The sequence below is a fragment of the Anabrus simplex genome, chromosome 1 (genome assembly GCF_040414725.1).
Source record: "Anabrus simplex isolate iqAnaSimp1 chromosome 1, ASM4041472v1, whole genome shotgun sequence".
In the NCBI taxonomy this organism is placed as follows: Eukaryota; Metazoa; Arthropoda; class Insecta; order Orthoptera; family Tettigoniidae; genus Anabrus; species Anabrus simplex.
The window spans coordinates 444,134,529-444,161,158 of record NC_090265.1 but is presented as its reverse complement, the minus strand read 5'-3'; the positions used below and the strand labels follow the sequence as shown (position 1 = coordinate 444,161,158).

General features: G+C 38.4%; 1 protein-coding gene across 3 annotated transcripts in view; it reads right to left on the bottom strand.

Moving 5' to 3' along the window:
• Positions 1 to 26,389, bottom strand: part of LOC136856931 (choline/ethanolamine kinase) — a 146,279-nt gene extending 119,890 nt beyond the window's left edge. For 2 of the 3 annotated variants that reach the window (XR_011017521.1, XM_067135194.2), the window contains exon 1: positions 26,242 to 26,389. Coding sequence is in view for 1 of the 3 variants with exons in the window: in XM_067135194.2 (XP_066991295.2) it covers positions 26,242 to 26,259 (18 nt within the window). In the remaining 2 variants the exon portion in view is untranslated. Of the gene's footprint in view, positions 1 to 22,247; positions 22,267 to 26,241 lie in introns of those variants that run through there. The other variant, XM_067135195.2, reaches the window with a different exon arrangement.
• Positions 26,390 to 26,630: the final 241 nt, after the last annotated feature.

The following is a 26,630-nucleotide window of genomic DNA, read 5'->3' as shown; positions in this document are numbered from 1 at the left end:
GGAAATATCGGCGGAAACTCCTTTCATCCCTGATAGAGGAAATGGACAATGGCAATGACATGATAGAAAAGTTAAAACAAATCAACATGAAAGACGTGGCATATTGGATAGCGCAGTCTTGGGAAGAAGTTGAAACAACGACATTAGCAAAGTCTTGGAACATATTGTTGAGTGAGGTTGAACATTGAGAGGTGGTAGAAGAAGACATGGAAAATATTGTGCCCCTACTGAATTGCATTCCTGGCTGTGAGGATGCTACGACTGAAGATGCGAGTAAGTGGTGTGCACAAGATCAGGTGTTTGAACTAACTGACCCTGATATTATTGATTTTGTGAATGCTAATGGAAACGAGGATGATGATGAAGAAGAACGAGGCATTGCAGAACAAGAGGAGAAAACGATGACTCACAGTGAAGGATTAAGTGCATTGGAAATGGCATTAACCTATGTTGAGCAACAGCCGGAAGCAAGCGCAACAGAGGTGCTGATTTTTCATCGATGGCGGGATCTCGCAGCAAGAAAACGTGGATCAGCAGGCAAGCAGACATTGTTGACAAGTTTCTTTACATAAGACATTTGGAATGCTTTCATTCAATACTGCATGCAATGTACAATTGATCTGATAATGCATTAAATAGAGTACCGTAAAACATGTCATTGTTTTAGTGCTAGAGTACAGCCTTCCTGTTTGCTTCAGTTCATTTTCAAAGTTGTTCTGTATTATCCGACATTTTCGGTGATCCGACATACTCCAGGTCCCGTTTAGGTCGGATAATCGAGACTCTACTGTACATACATACATACATTACGGAAAATTTAAAACTGCATTTCCTTGTCACTATGGACACGACCGATACAGAAATACCATTCTTTTTAAATTCTGAGCAATGTACAGACAGCACAGGATTTTCTAAACTTATGAAGTGGATCCCTGGCTATGAATTATCTGGTAGAAAGACTATTTCAAATGTGATGATTCCAGCATTCCAACAACATTTTTCTTTGCTAATTTATGACCACTCCACCTGGGATGTTTATCTCCGTAATCAATATACATTCTTCACACTCAGCGAGTTTCTTGGGCTGACCTCCTTAGGGAGCTGTCTCCAATCTGTCTTCGTTGTTGAATCTTCTCACTATTGTACTCTTTGGTAAATAAAGAAGCTTGCTTTATTTGTCTCCGAGACATCCCCATAAGCATGATGGACTATTATCAGTTCTTGATTTATGAATTTCATTTTCCGTATTGACATTTACCAATCGTCATAAAAGGAAAGAAAAATTCCACCTAATCAATACATTTATTTTCTTGTAAAGTATTACAATCTAGGACCGGTTTCAACCCTTCATAGGTCATCCTCAGCTATATCAGAATCACATTTGCATTTCTATCTTATACCTCTGAAAGACCTTCACGATATATTGTTTCATAATTTTCAGTGAAAACTTATCTTAAAAACTCACAAATTTCTAAGCGTTGTGTTAAAATTAAAAATTAAAATTACAAAACTTTGTCTAGTATATACATGCCCTTTGGCTGACAGAATGCGTCCTTGGGTTGATTAAGCATCTATCTTAGGTATTGCTGCTTATTCTGTTGAATCGATTCCCTTTTATACTTATGTACAATCGTGAATAGACTATCAGTAAAATTTGATAAATAAAGCTTGCGTGATAATTATAATAAAATATCATGTTACATCTTTATACCATATTGCTGGAGTGATATTATTTTAGGTAGAATATAAATGCGTGTTGACCTCTATAAAATATTTTTACATAAACATATTTTAAAGTCTAATCATTGTACTTTAAAGTCTAAAATACTTATTGCTTTGGATCTTGCGTTGTTATGTGGTAAAATATTGTAACAATTTGTCTTATATAACATCAGATATTGATAATAATTAAATATGCCATGTATGGTTGGCTTTTAAGTCTAATGATTAAATGTCAGTTCCTTCTTGCATAAAATTACAAGTTTCATATTATGTTGATTATGTATTGTATAAAACATAAATGTCTATTAAATAGAATGCTTATCATTTACTACAGAAGTTTTTTTTTTTTTTAAACACTTGAATGTCTATTTAATATAGTCAGTGTATTAGTGACACTGAAACGTGTTGGCCTTGATTCTTGCGTTATATTTCCATAATTTGCCTTTTTTATATATGTCGAATATTGGTCTTTTTAGGTTCCATTTGTAAATAACAGCACTTTCCTATAATTGTGAAATGGATCAATATAAGCTTGATACGTGTTAAATTACGCACTATATGTGTGATTCAGTTCTGGCCTAACTTCTGGAGTTTTCTCCCATCAAATGCCGTAAGAATGTGGTGGTTCCTTTCCCTTTTTGAGGCTGGTAAAGTCTGTAAGCCAAAATGAATGAAGCGAGTTAGATTTCAATAGAAGTGTAATATTGTGTGAATTTGTAAAGCCTGAATTAATTTACTTACTGCTGGATGTTTGAAATGAGAGTTTCTTGGCCGTTTGACGAGTAATGTACCTCGTACTGATGGTTCTAGTGTTGTCTGTTGTGAGAGGGGCGGAGGGATAAGTAGGGGAGGTTGTTACGTGTGTATGGGCGGAGTCACTGAGGTTCGCTGTCTGCGCCGTAGCTTGTGTATGACGTCGTCTGTTGACTATTTTGACGTAGTCGTTTTTTAAGACAGGAACGATTTTATTGAACAAAATATTAGTTTTTTCAGATAACTCATTTATGTTATAATTAGGATTTGCATACTGATCTAGTGTTATATATAATTCTTCACTTATATTAAGCCCTATTGCCGAGAAATGATTATGCCTAATTGCGTTTACGTGCTCATTATATCTAGTCGTGAAATTCCTGCCCGTACGCCCCACATAACTTGTTAAACAGTAGTTACATTTCATTCGGTAGACTCCTGATTGAAGATATTTGTTACTACTATTTACTGATTTGCTATTGTATATGACATGCCTATTATTTTGTGTAGTCTTAAATGCTAACTCACTTCATTCATTTTGGCTTACAGACTTTACCAGCCTCAAAAAGGGAAAGGAACCACCACATTCTTACGGCATTTGATGGGAGAAAACTCCAGAAGTTAGGCCAGAACTGAATCACACATATAGTGCATAATTTAACACGTATCAAGCTTATATTGATCCATTTCACAATTATAGGAAAGTGCTGTTATTTACAAATGGAACCTATAAAGACCAACATTCGACATATATAAAAAAAGGCAAATTATGGAAATATAACGCAAGAATCAAGGCCAACACTTTTCAGTGTCACTAATACACTGACTATATTAAATAGACATTCGAGTGTTTAAAAAAAAAAAAAAAACTTCTGTAGTAAATGATAAGCATTCTATTTAATAGACATTTATGTTTTATACAATACATAATCAACATAATATGAAACTTGTAATTTTATGCAAGAAGGAACTGACATTTAATCACTAGACTTAAAAGCCAACCATACACGGCATATTTAAATATTATCAATATCTGATGTTATATAAGACAAATTGTTTCAATATTTTACCACATAACAACGCAAGATCCAAAGCAATAAGTATTTTAGACTTTAAAGTACAATGATTAGACTTTAAAATATGTTTATGTAAAAATATTTTATAGAGGTCAACACGCATTTATATTCTACCTAAAATAATATCACTCCAGCAATATGGTATAATGATGTAACATGATATTTTATTATAATTATCACGCAAGCTTTATTTATCAAATTTTACTGATAGTCTATTCACGATTGTACATAAGTATAAAAGGGAATCGATTCAACAGAATAAGCAACAATACCTAAGACAGATGCTTAATCAACCCAAGGACGCATTCTGTCAGCCAAAGGGCATGTATATACTAGACAAAGTTTTGTAATTTTAATTTTTAATTTTAACACAACGCTTAGAAATTTGTAAGTTTTTAAGATAAGTTTTCACTGAAAATTATGAAACAATATATCATGAAGGTCTTTCAGAGGTATAAGATAGAAATGCAAATGTGATTCTGATGTAGCTGAGGAAGACCTATGAAGGGTCGAAACCGGTCCTAGATTGTAATACTTTACAAGAAAATAAATGTATTGATTAGGTGGAATTTTTCTTTCCTTTTATGACGATATTATCAGTTGTTCGAACAGGTAGGCTATTCTTTCCTTTTCAACTAGTGATGGACAGGAAAACGCCGAACTGTTTGGAGAAAACAGTTTTCCGATGGAAAACAAACGACACAGTGACCAATGAAGCAGAGTGTGTGCATAGCAATCGATTTGTGGACAATGTTAGTTGCAGAGTGTTACATTGCCATAACAGCACACTACATTACGAAGGAGTTTCCTTCAAAACTGTTTTACTGATGTGTTCTAGTTTTTCTGGAAGCCATAAGTCTGTTGTGTTACCAAACAAAATTAAGAGCATACTAACCGATTGGAAGCTGAATGACAAAATGATTTTTTCCATTTCTGATAATGCTAGTAATATAACTAACGCATTTGAGGAAATATTGAAGTGGGAACACTATGGCTGTTTTGCTCATAAACTGAATTTGATTGTCCAGTGTTCTCTTCAGGAAATGAAAGTCACCATTGAGAAAATAAAAAAATTGTTAGTTACTTCAAGAGAAGTTCACCAACAAACGAAAAAATACTGAAATACCAAATATCAAGTGGACATGCAGTGCCTAAACGCCTTTCCCAAGATGTCACGATGCGCTGGAACTCAACTTTTTCCATGCTGCGTCAATTTGTAGAACTCTTAAGAAGCTCACGGCTACTACTGCACTGCTACTTTGCTAGCTCTGTTTGAAGAAATGACTAATTCACTGAGTGGAGTAGGATATGATGAAGTTCCGTGACTGTGGCCGTCAGGTGTCTCAAGGGTATTTGCAAAAAAAAAAACTTGATCATCCAAGTACACAGGAGTGAGGGCCATAACTGCTAGCCTTATTATAGGGTTAGGAGAAAGGTTCAAGAACAAAAACAGCACCTTTGCCTTATGCACTCTGTTAGATCCACGCTATAAAGACAATGTTTTTCAAGACCCTGAAGCACTAGAAAACATCAAAAAGAAGTTGTGTAATTTAGTAGTGGATCTAATAGAGAGGAAAACCCAGACCAGCGAGAAGAAAAATAGTGACATTCCGTCCTCACTTCCATCTACAACTGGTGCATTTCAGCCCTCTTGTCCAATAAGCGCTTGGAGCATTTTCAATGGCGGTATTGGAGATAAATGTACTCAAACCAGCCCTCTGTCTTGAGCCATTAAGGAAGTGGATTTCTATTTGAAAGATGACATTTAACCTCGTGTAAAAGAAGCAGGAGAATGTAACTGCCCCTTAGACTAGTGAAAAAATCACTAACGTGTATCCCAATTAGGCACAAATATTCATTAAAAAAAGTGAAACATAGTGGTCACATCAGTGCCGCGTAAAAGACTTTTTCCTTGAACTGGACTGATTGTTAATGAAAGGAGAACAAGGCTGTCATCAAGAAAGGTCAAAATGTTGATGTTCCTCATTGTAAATACGAAGAATTAGTGCCAAGTATTTTTCGTAACGGGTATCATGTGAAAGAAGTAATTTCACATCGGTGCCATGTGGAAGACTTGTTTTGCCGAACTGGATTGGTAATTAACGCCAAGAACAAAGTTCTCATGAAAAGAGGTTGAAATATTAATGTTCCTTAATGTAAATATCAATAGCCTGCCTGGTGGCCATGATCGTTAAGGCGTTTGAAGTTAAATGGCCTGAAACCATGGTTAGCTGGTTCAAGTCCTGTTGGTTAAAAATTTTTCACCAACAGAATATAGGCTGGCAGGGTAGGGGGTGGTAAACAATTTCTAATCACTAGATTGCTTGCCAAAAGCCTGGATTAAATTCCAAACCTCTCTGCAGTGCTCACATGGAATGAGGGCATAACGCTGTTGATGGTGATTCATCTGTCGGATGGGGACGTTAAGCCATGAACAGACCCCTTGGTGCTATTTGACATGAATAGGCTATGTCCCGGCACCGGGTGTCACCCTCTCCCTTCCTACTATCATCACGTCATTCATTGCATCTCGTTAACACTTCTGATGAGGATGTCAGGAAAGGCATCCGGTCATAAAAACCACAAAGACAGACTCATCTCACCTCATACCAGAACACGTAGAGGAACGGGACACTGGTTGTACAAACAATGTAAATATCAATAATTAGTTTTTAAGTGTTTTCCTAATATTGGGCATCTTACGAATACCCTTGTTTGTGTGCTTTTATTTCTCTTATCAATAATATTCTGTAACTGCTATTTCTTACCTTAGTTTTCATCGAACAATAATCTTGCGGATGTCTAAGTATAGAAAAGTATTATAAGGAGCTGAATGGAGTAGACTATGGATATAAAATGTGATCAATTTTAAGTAATGTGCTTACTCCCTCTAGCTTGTTTTGATCTTCTAAACATGTTCGGGTTACACTGTCTACTGTGCGAGACTTGTGTGGTGAGAGGATGTGAAGGTGGTGGAGTTTGAAATTATGGTACTGTATATGGTATGGGTTGGAGAACTTTTTAAAATATGTGTTGGCAATTAATGGAATGGTAGAATCTTATAAAATATTTACTTTTCCAGTTAATTCATATAAAATAATAATCTGGGGGAAGTGTATAGGTTGATTTGAATTTAAAAAATTGTAATGTTGAGCTGGGTGCCTTTTTTGTAAAATTTCTAGGACACAAATCTTGTTTTATCCAACTGAAATTATATTTAAGGTTGTCATGTGGTGGCCCATGACTGAAAATCTATTTTTTTGTAGCGGTGGTATGTTCAGCGTAACATATCGCCAAGTTCCTTCCCATCTGTCCCTCGTAACTTGCTTTATATTCTTTACACTTCAGTCTGCAAATTCCTGAAAATTTATTAATGGGGTTGATCGTACTGGAATTATGAAAAAAGTGGGTGTTGTTATTAGTAGTTTTAAATGCTACTTTGTTCCTTGAACAAGTTGGTTACATGGTGTGTATTATTGCCATTGAAGGTAAAGGTTGAGAATTTATTCTTCTTCTTCTTCTTCTTTGGTTCCTTAATTTTGATTTAGGTTTGTTTTTAATTTTAGATAATTTGTTGATGAAGTCTTTGTTGAAACCATATTTGTTTGCTATAATTTGAATCGAGTTTTATTTCTTAGCGCAAATTATCTTTTGATAATGGTACGTTACATGCTCTATATCTCATGCTGTAATACACTGCTTTTTTTTTTTTTTTTTTTTTTTAGATGTGGGGTGTACAGAATCCTTTCTTATGGTATTTACTGTTTGTGTAGGTTTCCTATAATGTTATATTTTAACTGGTTGTTTATTCTAGTTATTGTTAAGTCTAAGTAATTGAGTGAATGATTGGTTTCTGCTGTTTCTATGAACTTAATGTGAAGATCCAATGTATTCAGTTTCTCTAGTACGTGATTGCTATTGGTGTGATGTGTGTCTAAAATTGCGAAAAAACAACCTACACAAATGGCAAATACCGCAAGACAGGATTCTATGCAACCCACATCTAAGAAAAGATATAGAGAGAGCACATAACATACCAATTATCAAAAGATAATCTGCACAAAGAAACACTATTTGAATTATAGCAAACAAAAATGGTTTCAACAAAGACTTCCTCAACGAACGAATACCTAAAATCAAAACAAACCTAAATCAAAATTAAAGAACCAAAGATCAAGAATGAATTCTCAACCTTTACCTTCAATAACAATAATATACACCATATAACCAACTTGTTCAAGAAACAAAGTAAAATAGCATTTAAAACTACAGGGTCTTTACTTATGATTTGCAGGGACATTATCGCTTGAACTTGGTCGCCGCCGACAGGCTGCTACCGACCGCTGGCGCGCACGGTTTCCGGCACTTCTGCAGTTGCTGAGAGCCGAGCTCCGAGATAGTAGGGTGTTCAATGAAGCTACTGCGTACTGTCTGTCGTATTGTATAGTGTTTTATTGTGATTGTGTATAGTGCTGTAATCTATGTGAAATATTCGTTACGTGAACGTGTATATTTGCACAATATTTACATTAAGTGCAGAAAATCGTGCGCTAAGACAAGACAAAAGTTCCGAGCAGAATTTCCAGGGAGACCCATTCCTATCAATAGGACAATAAAACAATTGCCCAAGAGATTCAAACCTACAGGTTCAGTAAACAATAAAAATAGACGTAATGGCCATTATCTCCTTACTGAAGCGTGTTTGGTACGAGGATCATAAGTAAAAATCTGTGGCCCCTCGTAGCCCAGATTAACGGCATGTGATTTTTATTTGTGGGGAATGTTAAAAACTGTACTTTATGGGAACAACCCTCACACACTAGATGAACTTAAGGACAATATAAGAGCTGCAATTGTATCCATCAGTGCTGAAGAACTTGGTAGAGTAACTTAAAACTTCATTAGGAGATGCCGATTATGTTTGACAGCGCATGTGGAATATTTTCAGCATAAACTGTAAAAATAGTGTGTAAAATGCATGACAATGATTTTTGAGCATAAACTGTAAACATGGTGAGTAAAATGCATGATAATGATTTTGAGCACCGTATTCTGCCGTACATATGCACGCACAGTAGCCGGCAACTGAACCGTCACTGGCGGCCAAGGCCGAGCGAGAAAGTTTCTGCCAAGCATAAATAACGACCCTCTACTAATAACACCCACTTTTTTCATAATTCCAATATCAACCCCACTAATATGTTTCACAATTCAGGAATTTACAGACTGGAATGTAAAAAATGTCAAGCCAGTTACGTGGGCCAGACGGGAAGGAACTTAGCAACACGTTACGCTGAGCACATCCCAATGCTACAAATTATAATAGATTTTCAGCCACGGGCCAACACATGACAGACCTCAAACATGATTTCAGTTGGATAAAACAAGATTTGTGTGTCCTAAAAATTTGACAAAAAGGCACCCAACTCAACATTAGACACATTTTTTATTCAAATTGACCAGTACACTAATCCAAATTATAATGTAAATGAATTCACTGAAAAATTAAGTATTTTATACGTTTCTATCATTTCTTTAATTTCTGACGCATATCTTAACAAGTTCTCCAACCCATACCATATACATCAACCCCCACAGCGACTTCAAGCACCACCTCCGATCCTGCCTACCACACCTCCCCCCACCCCACCCCTCCTTCATGACCTCTCACCACACAAGTCTTGCACAGAAGACAGTAGACAGCATGACCCGAACGTGGTGTTAAGATCCACACGAGCTAGAGGGAGCAAGTACGTTACTTAAAATTTATCACATTTTATACTCACAGTCTATTCCGTTCAACTCCTCATTTAGACTTTTCTATACTTACAGACATCCAGCATATCCAATCCAGATGCATACAATAGACTAACAACTCCTGGGACTGCAATATTATCAACATGTTCCATTAAACCAAACAAAATGGCACCAGAAAGAATGTTCCCTCTAAGCCAATAACTACTCGACTTCACTTATTGTGATAACTCACTACCGGTACGTAACATCGACAACATAGAATCATTTCATTACAATAAATGTTTTATTGTTTTATTACAAACCACCTACACAATACATTAAACCATTATTACAATTAGAGTTTCACCACTATTTCACATTTGCTTAATAGAAAAATTTATTAAAATATTGAAGACTGTTTTATATAATAATAATTTTACCTTTGACAAAAAGATTTACCATTAAACCTGTTTCGCAATGGGTGACCCCACGTCGGGCATACAGGCCGATATATATATATAGACCATTTGGAGCAAAACAAAATAAAAACAAAAGGACTTTCTCTTTGGCTTAGATATGTAGATGACATCTTTGTCATAAGTGACAGTCAACAAAACGATAGTGAAAAAATCCCAGATTTCTTAAATAATACCAAATACAGTAGAGACAATACACGACACTGAGCGAGATATCGAAGGACAGCTATTGGAGCTCACTCTAGCGGATAGACCTGAACGGTACTGATTCTGTCATAAGAGCACGAGTATTTTTGTGTGAAGTTTTTGGTGTTATTTATGCGTTTTCAGTGAGTTGACATAATTAAATAGTAGCGTGTGTCATTCCTTGATATCTCGTCGCAACATGAGGGGAAAGGTATGTGCCGTGTTTGGCTGCAGTAATTACGAAGTAGAGAAAAATGCGAGCTCATTCTTCAGGTTCCCTAGTGACAAGAACATGTAAGTAATATTGTGTTTGCATATATATTCTTCCAGCGACAGAGATTTTTATAGTACTTCATAATCTTCTGACCTGCTCGACCCATGTTTTAACGGGCTTAAAATATAATACGCATATTTTATTGTATAGTGCAGCAGTTAACCTTCAATACCGATGTGTTGTTGTAGGTGTGATCTGTGGGTTTTGAAATGTCACAGAAGCGATTTGGATAAAATGTACAAGAAAGAAGGGACGTTACGCTTGTATAAGAATTATAAGATCTGTTCAGATCATTTCCAGGCCAGCGACTTTAAAAATCCTCGACTATACAGCCAAGGGTATGTTACATTTTTACTCCAATTGTACGTAAATATTCCTCAAAGCATCACTATCGACAACATTTTCAAACTTTTCTTTCTTTTATCCCTCTTCTCAGATTAAAGCCGGGATTTTATAGATTTTCTTTCTGTTAGTAGGCTTCATGTTAAGAGGAAAATTGTCCAGCTATTAAATGTTAATTCATTGCATCATATGTGTAAGGAATGTGCCGATATTTTTTGTTTTTTGTTTTTGTTTTTGTTTTTAAATGAGGAAAAAAGACAAATCCAACCGTAAGATTTCAGGCAGGTATGCTAAAGCTAAAAAAGTAATGCATAAATGAAAGATCAAGCCATTTCACGGCAGTCCATTTCACACCTTGTTTATATGTCTAATTTCAGTCTTTGAATAATAATCTTTTAAATAATTCTTCATTCATTTATCCAGAATTGCTTTAGCAACTTCGAAGTTAATATCTCAATACCACTGTCTTTCTAGACGTAATTTATTTACCCATTTCCGTATATACATTTCCATTGATATTTGAATTTAGCGCGATTTGTTCAGGTCAAGTCACTAGGAGCGCCACCGTCGAATTGTCTCCCATTTTAGCAAGGCGAAATCCGTAAGTGTCGTGTATTGTCTCTACTATATTTGATAATACTGACCTACAATATAAAATTCACGAAAGACGACGAATCTAACAACTCGAAACTTTCTAGACATTAGTGTAACACGATTAGGTGACAAATTTGACTTTCAAATATTTAGAAAACTAACATACACTCCGTTAACGATAAAAAAACTACTCACTCCACCCTAAATCACACAAACAGGCTTTCTTTAGAGTGATTTACAGAGCTTTCAAAATTCTTCTTTCAAATAGTAACTTAAAAAGAGGAACTTAAATTCATAAAATATCTGGTTTCAATTAATGGCTACAAAATGGATATGGTCAATCTTATCATTAATAAAGTAAAAAACAAATTAGCAACTAACCTTACTCCTGACAAAACTAAGAAATCAAAAATTGCAACCTTCACGTTCACTAATCCAGCCATTTATCAAATAACTAATTCTATTAAGAAATGGGATGTTAAAATAGGATTCAAGACACAAAACGAAACATTTTTTTTCAACCACAATAGCGTAAATTCAAGCAATAACCCTTATCTAAATTCCAGTATTTACAGACTAACATGTGTAGAATGTAAATTTTCATATGCTGGCCAAACTGGCCGTAGCTTTCTTACAAGATACCTTGAACATGTCAATGCTGCAAAAAACAATAAACATTCTGCTATGAGTGTTCACATAAGAAAATCAGGCCACCATTTTACAACTATAGAAAAAGACTTACAAATCATCAAAAAGATAGAAAAGGGAAAATTAATGACAGAACTAGAAAATATATATTTTCATCTACACCAGCATTTTAATAGGGAAAAAACTTAAATGATGAAATCAAAATAAAAAATCCTTTACATGAACAATTGCCTAAACTTTTACAAATGCTCAATCCAGAGAAAAGAAATTTTCCTAAAGTTTTTATCCCCAAAACAATAATCATGTAACATTAATGAACACAATCCCTCCCTGCACTTCCTCTAAACGCTCCCCTCCCAAAGCCACATGTACTAACATTACTCCACCCACCCCAACCCCTACCATCTCACTCGTACAACACAAGGAGCAGACGCGGAACAACACGCAGTTGCTATGCAACTTTAGACAACACTAGATAGACAAGCAATAATTAGAGGGGTAAGTGAAGTTTCCTTAAGTGCTCACTCAACTAGTAACAACATTCGACACTCACACGAATCCTTTTTTCTTGTTACAGACATGCCAACAAGTGATAGTCTATTTAACAACTTGTACCTACATTGTTTGTCGAATCACGTCCATTTTAACTATGCTCCATTTTAATTCATTGCTTCAAAGCTTTGTTCATTGATGTCAACAAATATATAATCAACAACATCACCGGTGTAAAATGACAACAAAAGTTCAAACTTCGTAAAGACTAAAGTTTAACCTGTCACATGTTAAAATCAACAAGATGATGAAATCTTAGAATTTCATAGACTTTTACCATCAAAGGATAACAAACTTTTAGCTCGATCTCATCTTTTAAACTTTAAATATCTATGACCTAATCATAAGTCCTTAAGATTGAATCACAAGTCATTCTTCAACATTTTAGACATAGCCTACCAAATGTTTATAAATATTTGAGAGCTAACTTATTCTACCGTAATTTTAAATGAATGTATGTTTAACAACTTTTCCACTATTAAGTTCTAGTTAATAAGGCACGCTACCAATGATTCTCCCTTCTATGATATTAGTAAAATAAGTTTAAGATTGTAAAATGTACAAATAGTTTTTTTTAAGTCATTAGTTGTAAACATAAAACAACCTTTGGAATTCTAGATTGACTGATGATGCTCTATAAGGGAACGAAACATGTCCCGCTTATAACTTTATATTAATAGTGAAACTCTAAATGTAATAACATTTTAATGTATTGAATAGGTTGCTTATAATAAAACATTCTTTATTGTAATTAAACAGACTTTCAATACAGATTAAAACATGAGGTTAGTTACTTGTAATAGAATCATTTGCCAAGATTCATATGTGCTACTCAAACATACTGTTAAGGCAACCAACTTCAATTCTACCACATATGGACCACAACGACCAAGAAAGTATCAATAATATGACTTACAATACCACATTTGTTTTTGATCAATTTTATAAAAGAATCTAAGTGTGAGCAAGTTATTTTAACATCAATACATACATACATTATCATTATAGACTGTTATGCATTTCAGCGTTCAGTCTGTAAGCCTCTGTGAATTTACTAAACGTCGCCACAATCCTCGATTTGCAACTAGTGTTGTGGCTTCATTTAGTTCTATACCTCTTTAAATCGTTAGAAACCAAGTCTAACCTTCGTCGTCTTTGTCTACCTCTACTTCTCTTACCTTCCATAGCAGAGTCCATTATTCTCCTAGGTAATCTATCCTCCTCCATTCGCCTCACGACCCCACCACCAAAGCCAGTTTATGCGTACAGCTTCATCCATCGAGTTCATTCCTAAATTAGCCTTTATCTCCTCATTCCAAGTACCCTCCTGCCATTGTTCCCACCTGTTTGTACCAGCAATCATTCTTGCTACTTTCAGGTCTGTTACTTCTAACTTATGAATAAGATAACCTGAGTCCATCCAGGTTTCGCTCCCATAAAGCAAAGTTGGTCTGAAAACAGACCGATGTAAAGATAGTTTCGTCTGGGAACTGACTTCCTTCTTACAGAATACTGCTGATCGCAACTGCGAGCTCACTGCATTAGCTTTACGACACCTTGATTCAATCTCGCTTAATATATTACCATCCTGGGAGAACATACAACCTAAATACTTGAAATGATCAACCTGTTCTAGCTTTGTATCACCAATCTGACATTCAATTCTGTTGTTTTTCTTACCTACTGACATCAATTTAGTCTACAAGAGGCTAATTTTCATACCATAATCATTGCACCTATTTTCAAGTTCCAAGATATTACACTGCAGGCTTTCGGCACAATCTGCCATTAAGACCAAGTCGACAGCATAGGCCAGACTGCTTACTACATTTCCACCTCCATCCCTCCCTGCCATTTTATACCTTTCAGCAGATGATCCATATAAACTACGAACAGCAAAGGTGAAAGATTACAGCCTTGTCTAACCCCTGTAAGTACCCTGAACCAAGAACTCATTCTACCATCAATTCTCACTGAAGCCCAATTGTCAACATAAATGCCTTTGATTGCTTTCAATAATCTACGTTTAATTCCACAGTCCCTCAGTATGGTGAACATCTTTTCCCTCGGTACCCTGTCATATGCTTTCTCTAGATCTACGAAACAAACAACTGCCTATTCCTCTCGTAGCATTTTTTAATTACCTGGCGCATACTGAAAATCTGATCCTGACAGCCTCTCTGTGGTCTGAAACCACACTGGTTTTCATCCAACTTCCTCTCAACGACTGATCGCACCCTTCCTTCAAAGATGCCAGTGAACACTTTGCCTGGTATACTAATCAATGAGATACCTCGATAGTTGTTGCAATCCTTCCTGTTCCTTTGCTTATAGACAGGTGCAATTACTGCTTTTGCCCAATCTGAAGGTATCTTACCAACACTCCATGCTAATTTTACTACTCTATGAAGCCATTTCATCCCTGCCTTCCCACTATACTTCACCATTTCAGGCCAAATTTCATCTATTCCTGCTGCCTTATGACAATGGAGTTTATTTACCATCCTTTTCACTTCCTCAAGCATAACTTCACGAACATCATTTTCCTCCTCCCCATGAGCTTGGCTGTTCACAACACCACCACGATGATTTCCTTTTACAATGAGAAGATATTCAAAATATTCCCTCCACCTCTCCAGTGATTCCCTGGGATCTATTATGAGTTCACCTGAATTACTCAAAACACTGTTCATTTCCTTTTTCCCTCCCTTCCTAAGATTCTTTATTACTGTGCAGAAAGGTTTCCCTGCTGCTTGACCTAGCCTTTCCAAGTTGTTACCAAAATCTTCCCATGACTTCTTTTTGGATTCAACAACTATTTGTTTTTCTCTGTTTCTTTTATCTACATACAAATCTCTGTCTGCCTCGGCCCTTGTTTGGAGCCATTTCTGATAAGCCTTCTTTTTACGTTTACAAGCTGCTCTCACTTCATCATTCCACCACGATGTTCGCCTTTTCCCATCTTTACACACAGTTGTTCCTAGGCATTCCCTTGCTGTTTCTACTACAGCATCCCTGGATGCCACCCATTCACTTTCTATATCCTGAACCTGCTTACTGTCTACTGACTGAAACTTCTCACTAATCATATCCATGTACTTCTGTCTAATTTCCTCATCCTGGAGATTTTCTACCCTTATTCGTTTGCAGACAGAATTCACTTTCTCTACCCTAGGCCTAGAGATACTTAGTTCACTACAGATCAGATAGTGGTCTGTATCATCGAAAAATCCCCGGAAAACTCGTACATTCCTAAGAGATTTCCTGAATTCAAAGTCTGTTAAGATATAATCTATTATGGATCTGGTACCCCTAGCCTCCCATGTGTAGCGGTGAATAGCCTTATGCTTGAAGAATGTATCCATAACAGCTAAACCCATACTAGCACAGAAGTCTAGCAAACGCTTCCCATTCCCATTAGCTTCCATATCTTCCCCACATTTACCAATCACCCTTTCGTATACTTCAGTTCTATTCCCAACTCTCGCATTGAAATCGCCCATTAGCACTATTCTATCCTTGCCGTTGACCCTGACCACGATGTCACTCAATGCTTCATTAAACTTGTCAACTTCATCCTCATCTGCACCCTCACATGGTAAATACACGGACACAATTCTAGTCCTAATTCCTCCAACTGACAAATCTACCCACATCATTCGCTCATGTACGTGCCAAACAGAAACTATGTTGCGTGCAATGGTATTCCTGATAGAGCCCTACCCCAGACTCTGCCCTTCCCTTTCTAACACCCGTCAAGTACACTTTATAATCTCCTATCTCTTCCTTGTTATCTCCCCTTACCCAAATATCACTTACTCCTAGCACATCCAGATGCATCTTCTTTGCTGACTCAGCCAGTTCTACTTTCTTTCTTCCATAAACCCCATTAATATTGATAGCTCCCCATCCAATTCCATTTTGTTCGCCAAGTTGTTTCCAAGGAGTCCCTCGCCTGTTAAATGGGAGTGGAACTCCGTTGCTCTCATAGGTCAGAGGCTTGCTTAAAATGTTCTGAGCTCTGTAAATTCATGAAGCAGGATGCTGCCCTACTTGCACATAGTCCAAGTGAGGATCTCTCCTCCAACGGGTTATGGACCACCGGTGGATTGTATAGTCCCAGCCGCCTGAGCACAAGGAGGGCTAGGACTCAGAATAAGTCCGAGATGCCCACTCCCATTCCATAGCAACTGGTATCCCGACTCTCAGGACCACTTACTAGGCCACTCAGCCGTTACCCATGGTTCATGAACTAGGACGTGACTACAGTAACCCACACACATGAACCATCCACACACATGATTAACATCAATAACATAAGAATAAACATAGCAATATCCAATACATATTAATGCAACCAATGAAAAATTATCAGGATAATTTTAAGTCAAGTGTATTATGTTGAAAGATTTTTATGCTTAGGCTAATTATTTTTTATCATATTTTATGGTTATATAGCTGAAGATGGCCCAAGATTGTAGGGCCGAAACTAGTATAATGTATGTATAATAATATAACTGTGTACCAACTTGACTTGTATTAATTAGGAGGAACACCCACTAGTGCTATATTCGTACATATCATTAATACGGAACGTGAAGCTCATACATTATGATGCTTACTATACCATCTCTGTCGCTCACACTATCCTCCTTTCTCCCACTCACACTACCCTCTCTCCAAACCTGCCTGGAAGCAGTGAAACAAAAGCAGGTTTGTCTCTGCACTGTCAACACCCAAAACAGGGCGAGTGGAGGATTGGTTGAGACTGACTTCAAAGAAAGTTCTCGCTAGTAGTTGCAAGATCGCTTTCCTGTGGTGCAGATTTCTATTTATTTGTGACCACTGGCGGTGGTGGGAATAACAGTTTGAACACCCTAAAACATAAGACTTGTAATGCACTTGCGTAGCAAGGGGGGGAGCCCCCACCCCCCAAAAAAATGTTTCCTGAATCTAGAGCGAGGATCAGCTGTTACTTTACGTACGGTACGAACAACTTAAAAACTTACGCCGAAATGTTAAATTAACGTAGCGACAAAGAACCTACTAGCAAGGCTCAGTACGGCCATACATAATTTTCCATATTTGTACTGCTTGAATATAAGGGAGACATTTAGGATTGTGATGCGAGGGGATACTTCCCTGTGTTGTAGATGCCTCAGTATTGGGAACATAACCATGTGTTGACAAATGTCAAGAGATGAGGAAAAGGGCAATTAGCAAGGGATTACTCAGAAGGGGGCCGGAACGTGACCGAGATAACGAGGGCCACGGCAAGAAACAGTTGCAAATTTACAACATTGTGTCAGCTTTTGGACATCGATTCCAGGAAACAACAATATCGTAGGGATCCTGGGGTAGTACCAGGGTTGAGAGATGTGGGGTAGTACCAGGGTTGAGAGATGTGCTGTGTTTCAGAGTTGCAGCGTTCAGAAGACAGTGGGAGGATTGTGAGCTGCACGTTAGTTCCTTAATTTGTGCCATATAAGTAACTTTTTTTTTGAAGATGGAAGGCGTGCAAATGGATTTTTTACGAGTGTGGGAAGATTGATATGGAACAGGGATGTATCACAGAGATGTAAAGGTGGTATCTACAAGAATTATTTGTGCCAATTCTGACATATGGATCAGAAACATGGGTGATGAAGGTGAGGCATTAAATAAGAATACAAGCAGTGGAAATGAAGTTTCAAAGGTGTCAGTTAGGGTTAACAAGAATGGGCAGAGTAAGAAATGAGAGTTTGGAAGATGGTAAATAAGGTATCCCTACAGGAAAAGATAGAAAAATCAAGGCTGCAGTGGTATGGAAATGTTAAGAGAATGGGAGAAGAAAGGATACCAAGAAAAATGTTAGAAATGGAGTTGAAGAGAAGGAGACCTAGAGGAAAACCGAGAGAGAGATGGCTGAAAGGTGTAAAGAAGAGCATCGAGACAACTGGACTAGAGTGAGAACAGAGAAGTGGTGGATGGACAGAAAACAATGGAGCGGCTTACGTTTCAAGCAGACCCAGCCTGTGGTTGGAAACTGCTCCAGACGATGAAAGAAAATGGACCACTTTGTCATAAAGACAAAACTATGTGCATCCTTGGTAAGTTATGAAAAAAAACATTTTTTATTCTAACAGTAGCAAGACAGATCGCAGATGCGTGCCGAAGTTCTATAGGTAGGCCTATACAGTGAAACCTCAGAATGCGAGTAACTCGATCTATGAGTGTTTTGCAAGACGAGCAAACATTTTATTGTAACTTGATAAGCGAGTGAGGTTCCGCAATACGAGCGTCACGTGTGTCTACGTCCCCCCCCTGTGCCTTTGTTGAATGGATGAACGTGGTCTTTGGTCCTTTACTGAAGAAATACCTTTCAGAAAATAATCTGCCGCTCATAATCTTGCTGGTTATGGACAATGCCCCTGCTCATCCTCCAGGCTTTGAGGCCTTGAGGACGACTTACTGGAGGAATTCAAGCTCGTTAAGGGTAAGTTCCTTCCTCCCAACACTACTCCAGCCTATGGATCAGCAAGTCATTTCGAACTTCAAGAAGCTATACACCAAAGCACTATTTCAGTGATGCTTCGAAGTGACCGAAGGAATAAAACTTACCCTCCATGAGTTTGGGAGAAATCATTTCCCCATCATGTACTGCTTGAAGATCATTGATAAAGCCAGAGATGGAGTCACCAAGGGAACTCCGCTTCCGCTTGGGGAAAGCTGTGGCCCGACTGTGTTTTTGGACGTGACTTTGAGGGGATTGTTGGTGACAGTGAGCCGCCGATTGTTGATTAAATTGTGTCCTTAGGGAAGACTATGGTGCTGGTGGTGCATGGCGTGGACATTCAAGAGTTGGTGGAAGAACATAGCCAGGAACTGACCACCAACGAACTGATGGGCGTGCATCGCAAACAACAAGAGGAAGTTATGGAGGAAATCTCGTCCGGGGAAGAATCTCTCACTTCAACTGAGATTCAGGAGATTTGCAAAATGTGGGAAACTGTGCAAAATTTTGTAGAGAAACACCACCCGAATAAGGCTGTAGCAGTGCGAGCTATAAACCAGTTTAATGAGAATGCAATGTCATATTTTCATGAAATCTTCAAAAAAGAGGCAAAAGCAACAGTCATTGGACAGGCTCCTCGTTAAAGTTGCACGAAAAGAAAACAATTCCAGTGAGCCAACAGATAGCAGTGATCCCGTTCGTGAAATTCGTGCCACACAGTAACTTTTCTCATGTCATCTCTCGTCTCCCTCACACCAACAATGATTCAATGGTAAGGTAAAGTGCACTTTAATTTGTTTTACGTTATATTTTGTTTCAGAAATGGTATGCGAATAAATATTTTTGTGTTGTGGACGAATCATCATTTGGATTACAAGCATGTTGCCGGAACGGATTATGCTCGCAATCCAAGGTTCCACTGTATATTTTGTCAAATGCCCGGGGACTGATTGGAACCTCAAATGGCACCATCAAAAGTGCGGGTAACTATTTTCTAATTAGCGGGCGTGACAACTCAATTCCAATGGTTCTATCCTCTCATCAAGAAGGCCGAGGCTTGAATTGCAGTCGATGCATGAAACATTTTTAAAATGGGAAATCATGTTCTATTGATTCGGATTCTACTTAAAACACTAGATCCCGTCCCTTACCTTTCTTTAGCACTTTTGAGCCATAACCGCATCATTAATGGTGGTGTATTTTGAGGATCCAACCATTCTTTGGGCTTACCTCTAACTACCTTAAATGGCGAGTGGATGCAGTGGCATACCCAAAAAATTTCAGTGGGTGGGGGGTATAAGTCCAGGCCAGTAGCATGGATGCAAAAAATTCCCAGAACTGTGATGGTTTTATGGGTGGCGAGTAGTGAAGAACACTTCATGTCTCCAACTTCTCTCCACAAGGTCTTAGGGTGAATACTGCTAGCCTCAATGGGGTGCAGGAAACAGTTGTGAAAACACAGGATAGACAGATAGGAAGGCCGTAGATGTTTTGGCAAGACTCTGTACGTGTGCACAAACCCACAAGATTGAGGCCAGATAACTCACCAAATCTAAATCACCTAGATTATTATGTGTGAAGCACTGCTGAACAGGAGACTAATGAATATTCCCTAAAAGCTGCCATTACATTACGATCATGTGATCTGTGCATTATAGCTGTTATTGCAGTTACAGGCAGTTACACTGAATAAACCTGTATGCCAACCATTACTACATCTGTGTACACAGTTTTGTATCAATACATGTTGTTGAAATGTCGTATGGCTTTTAGTGCCGGGATATCCCAGGACGGGTTCGGCTCACCAGGTGCAGGTCTTTCTATTTGACTCCCGTAGGCGACCTGCGCGTCGTGATGAGGATGAAATGATGATGAAGACAACACATAATACGCCCAGCCCCCGTGCCATGGGAATTAAGGTTAAAATCCCCGACCCGGCCGGGAATCGAACCCAGGACCCTCTGAACTGAAGGCCAGTAGGCTGACTGTTCAGCCAAGTCTGACAATATATGTTGTTAATCATCACATATAGTTGTTTTTTAATGCTGACTCTTTAAGGATTTCTCAAATAGCTTATACACTGTAGTGACTCTCCCTATGAGTGTAAAATGTTAACACAAATTATTTACAGAATAATAAATAGACAAGCTGAAGTCAAGTCGAGTGAAAATCAAACTAGTTTCCAAAGAAATGTAGGAACATTGGAAGGAATATGAAATCAGTGGCAAGTCCCCATACTTGACATCTATAAATATGAAAAAGGCTTTTGATAATGTCTAAGCTGTTGATATTCTGAAAGTGATCAGGATCATATAAGCAGAAGCCGAGAAGAAAATTGACAGAGTCACCAGCTGCATCTACACGTAGGAATTCCTTAAACGATCAGCAATCCGGGATAACCTCAAATGCCGTCGCAATCGCACCACACACTTCAGTGACAGAAACAGAAGATACAGTTGACCGATTTGTTGAAAGGGACGCCCAGCAGCCCACAGCTATGGGACTTAAGCGTAGACAAAACAGTCAATATCCAGAACAAGAATTGCAATCAAAAATATGAACTTCACCAGACTTCCAAAGAGCTACTGCTCCAGTCGGCGTAGAGAGAGAGGCGGATGTAAATGAGGTAGTCGTTCAACCCGGCGAAGAAGAAGCCCCATGGAACAAAGTTATAGGACGAACAAGTGGACAACACAATCAATATCCAGGCCACCAGGTGCAATCAAGACGCAGAAGACCACCAGACGCTCAAAGAGGTACTGCAACAGTTGGAGCACTGAAAGCAGCAGAAAAAAAGTATGGATATATGTGGGTCACCTTAACAGCGATACAACTGCGTCTGACATCACCCAATATCTGAAGGAGAATGGTATTGATAATGTCACCGAATGTTCCATGTTGACCACCCAAGGATCAAACAAAGCCTTTAAGGTTGGAGTTCCCATTAAGTTTAAGGAGAGAATATTCAGCCCTGATTTTTGGCCAGAAGATGTGACTTTTCGCTCCTTTCGTATCCGACAGCAGTGAACTAACATGCCTCCTATGGAACGTCGAAGGCCTCAAGTCACTTACGCGCACTCCTGAGATATCCATATTAGTTCAAGATTTAATAATCCTAACTGAAACTTTCCTCCTGGAACCAATCAGCATCGAGGGCTACTACTCGGTTCATTCACTGGCAACGATAGGACATCAAGGCAGACCGTCAGGAGGAGTATCCTGTTTCTACAAGCCGTCTATGGGTCAAATAGTTAGTGAATACACAGAATTCGACACCGTGATCGTCACTTTTAGACACTTTGCTGTAATCGGAATGTACATAAGACCCAACGTTTCTGCAGAAGTTGTGATAGAAACCATTTTACATGCTTTAGAAAAAGTGAGTAATAACTTACCAATACTACTAACAGGGGACTTTAACTGCCGTCTGGACAAACCCGACCGTAAGGCTCTAACAGTTTTCGAAACCCTTGAAGAAGGATTTTCTCTGGTCAACCAAGAACAACTCCCAACGTACATAGGTCACAATGGCTCGAGTGTCATACACTTAATATTCTTCAGAGGTAACGAATTTCACATACTACAACAGAAACACATTTGGTTACCGATCAGAAAGCACATTCCAATACATACTAGTTTCAAAATAGATGACCTGGAAATCATTAACATTAAGCAACAATGGGCCCCACGGCACATCAACATAGCATTACTGGAACAGTCACTAGATAAAAACGCAATAACCTCATGTCTATCTAGAGGGAATATCGATAAGGCCATAGACATACTAGAAAATACCTTACTTAACTCAGCGGGAAAGATGCCCCGGAAAAGAATAAGCAAGCCCTGGTTTGACGAGGATTGTTACACCCAAAGGAAAGTAACCTTGGAGAAACTCCACAGATGGAGAGAACACAAAACAGAAATAACGCTGAAAGAATACTCAGAAGAAAGGAGCAAATACAAGGAATTAATCAGAAAGAAACGACAAGACTTCATTTTAAAGCAAGAGCTGGAGACAATAGCAGCAGCAGAATCAAAACCGTATAGAATACTAGAACCCCACAGAACGAAAGTGAATCCCACTATACCGATGAAAATATGGGAGGAACATTTTTTCAAGTATATATCAAAGGACCCAAATGGCCGTCACACAGACTCGAACCACGCAACAGGATCCAATCGTGCCAATCACAGTGGAAGAAGTGTGGAATGCATTTCAAAGATGTGAACAAGGAAAAGCGCCAGGTCCGGACAACCTCACAAACGAGCTTCTAAAAGAATCAGTTCCTCTAACTGTAGTTATATGGACAGCAATATTCAATGAATGCATCGTACAGAGGAAAATCCCTAGGAGGTGGAGGGAATCTACTATCCAGGTGCTATATAAAGGAAAAGGGCCAAAGGACTCCAGATTCCTATCGTGGGATAGCCCTCGAATGTGCTCCTTTTAAAGTATTTACCAAGTTAATATTAGACCGCATCCTACCACAAGCCATGATGTACATACCAAAAGAACAGTATGGATTTACTGCCGGTAGATCAACAATCCAAGCAATTGAGAGGGTACTTAGCATTATATGGGATGCTACAAGCATAACTGGAGGCTTCGTCTACGCTATCTTTGTGGACTACACTAAAGCGTTCGATGGAGTTAACAGAACCATTCAACTTAGGAAACTATCTTTTATCTTAGGACCAGGGAATCCACTATTGCACTTATTGGAAGATATACTAAGTTCTAACTGGCTTACGGTTAGTGATAAAGTAGGCCGGTCTGGACTTATAGCCCAGACTAATGGCGTACTCCAAGGGGACCCTCTCAGCCCAATGCTTTTTAATCTGTTGACTCACGATGTCATCAGTGAGGTGGCCTCGGAAGATATTGCAATGGTCATGTACGCTGATGACATGATATTGCTATCAAAAAACAGAAAATCCCTGCAGCAAGGACTCAATAAGCTAAATGAATGGTCACTGAGAAATGATTTAGAGATAAATACCAGCAAAACAAAAGTTATGAAATTTAGGCGAGGAGGAAATATCTCCACAGAAGATGTCTTTGAGTGCGGCAATAACAAAATAGAGCTGGTAAACTCGTACCGTTATCTAGGCTTAACTTTGCAAGTAACTGGGAAGACGTTCACTAAACACATAGAGGAACGTTGCACCGCAGCGATCAAATCCATATTTGAAATAAAGAGCATTGAGAAACTATCAGCAAGATCCGCCCTCATTCTCTTTAACATTAAGATAGCTCCAACAGCCTGCTATGCCATCAGCAAAATATGGAAGCACCTCACTATGGCCAACCTGGGGAGACTGGAAGCTGTGAAAGCCACCTACTTGAAAAGAGCACTACGACTACACAGAACAGTTCGGACACGGTTAGTGTACAAACTGGTAGACACGGACTTTTTCATAAGGGAGATAATGATAAGCAATAATCTAGAATCCACCCCAGCATATGAAGCCCACATCGAGCAAAGATGGCAAAAGCTTGCAGCAATAGATCCAGACTTCTATGAAACTCCAGCAATGAACACAGATGTATGGAAAGAGTCCAACTTTGAACTCCGACATGTCTTCACGCGGACTGCAGCGCATGGCTTTCATCACAGAATTTGTCACCAACGAGGTTACCATCATGCTTCAACCCAGTGTTCCTGTACGCTCTGCGGCTTGTATTGCCCTCAGTACCACTTGATCGATTGTAAGGAGAGGAGAAATTCCCTGAACTTCTATGCAAACGATGATAACTTTCAAGGGACATTATAACAACTATTTGTTAAAAGTACACAGTGTGTTTAATTCATCATTATTATATGTTAATGATATGAGCCAGTTTTATCGCTGCATGTCCCTGACGTCAAACCTATGTTGAGGGTATTGACTATTGTGTATTTCTGTGGTGGTTTGCAGAGTGGAAATGTTGTACGTGTATTAAAAAGGAGTGTGTTGGGACTAACACTTAACACCCCGTCCCTGAACCCTCAGAACTGATGGCCAGCACGCCGAACATTCAGCCAAGGAACTGCTGTATGACGCTGCTCCTCAACTGCATTCCAAACCAGACTTTCTTACTATGCTGCTCCTGATAAGAGTACAACCATCTCAGTTTACCTATAATTATATTTCCTTCTACCTTAACATCCATCATCTGCTTTGGTATCCTTCCCCCTTCCATCATCTTAACATCAGCAAACCATTTGTTTATTTCTTTTCATTCTGTCTGAAAGCTTGCCAATTCTGATTTCCTTCCAGACATTTATGACAAAGTCTGGAACCAATAATAATCAGAGGCAATGTTCCATAACAAACAAATAATCTTCCCAAATCAACACTGCAGTACTATTTCACCAATTGTATTTTATGCTATTATACATGGGGCATGCTATGAGATCTCTCCACAATAGGTACGGTTGATAAGGAAAACGAATTGCTAATGCTTCAAAATATACCACTAAAATACAAGGGCTGATGTTGCATGCAATAGGCCGTACAGTTACAGATTTTCGGATTAAAAGTGACAACTTCGCACTACTGACACCTCTGGTCCCAACGATTGAACTGGATCAATAAGTCACACAATTTCTCGTGTTGCAGGTAACAGGTTGTCACGAAACTTGTTCAGAGCATACTGGAAAGACATCTGTCTAGCTATTATTACTGTATCTTACAAAACATTAAATAAAAATTGAAGCAATCATTAAAACCAGTTATGTTCATGCAAATGCCTGAAACTCAACATCATTTTCACCAATCACATTTGAGCATATTTTCAACACACTCACTCATTTCATTTGGAGAGAGGGATTCACCATACTCTCAAATGGAATAATTTATATAACAAATGTCCAATTCTCTTACATGATCCTTGGCAGACCTTATGCTCACGGATCGATACACCACTAGCAAAATATTCCAATGAGCGGGCCCTAAGACGGGCGGGGCATGTAGGAAATGGCAACACAGGACCACACTGAGCCAGCAACGATAGCCGAAAGCAAATAGCCTACTGTAAATAGCCTACTGTACTTCGGTTGACTGGAATGTAGAACTGACAGCTGCCTTCGAATCAATAACAGAGGGCAAGCTATGAATTTCCCCACATCGATCAATCTACAGTATTTCGAATTTTAAAAGATTATTAACAAAAATATATCCTAAGGCAGAGAGCTTCGAAATTAAACTATATAACTAATGGGAACACACACTGTCATTTGACAACCGATTATCAAACAAAATGCTAGCGACGATTTACCTGTGTACGAAATGGGAAATCACAATCTCACTTTGGTATCCAAAATACAACTACCTCGAGCGGGATAGAATGCCTCGCATATTCTCAAATAGTTTAGCTCCAAGTACTTGGTTAATAACTAGATTTACCTTATCTTTAATGCCCATTGTTATGCTTGAGTGTGTTGTCGAATAAGAATTCGATGGATTAAAAACTTGCAATTACGCTGTTCCTTATTACGAAAATTTATACCACCACCGTCAGACGCTTCCTTTCGCAAACTAAGAAGAAATTGTAATCTGTTTAGCCTACGTGTTGTTCTGGTTGCGAAACATCTGACGTCACGAAAATCAAGCTCTCTTATTGGTTCAGTACATGCAAATGAAGTCCAAAGAGTGCCTCACGAAGACAATTCACTTTCTAATGATCAACACAGCCAACGCACTACCATGCCAGCTTCCTTCTTTTGTCTGTTTTGAACCGAATTCCTTGCCCTGTTTGCTTTTGTCATAACAGGTAAATTACAGTATATTACTAT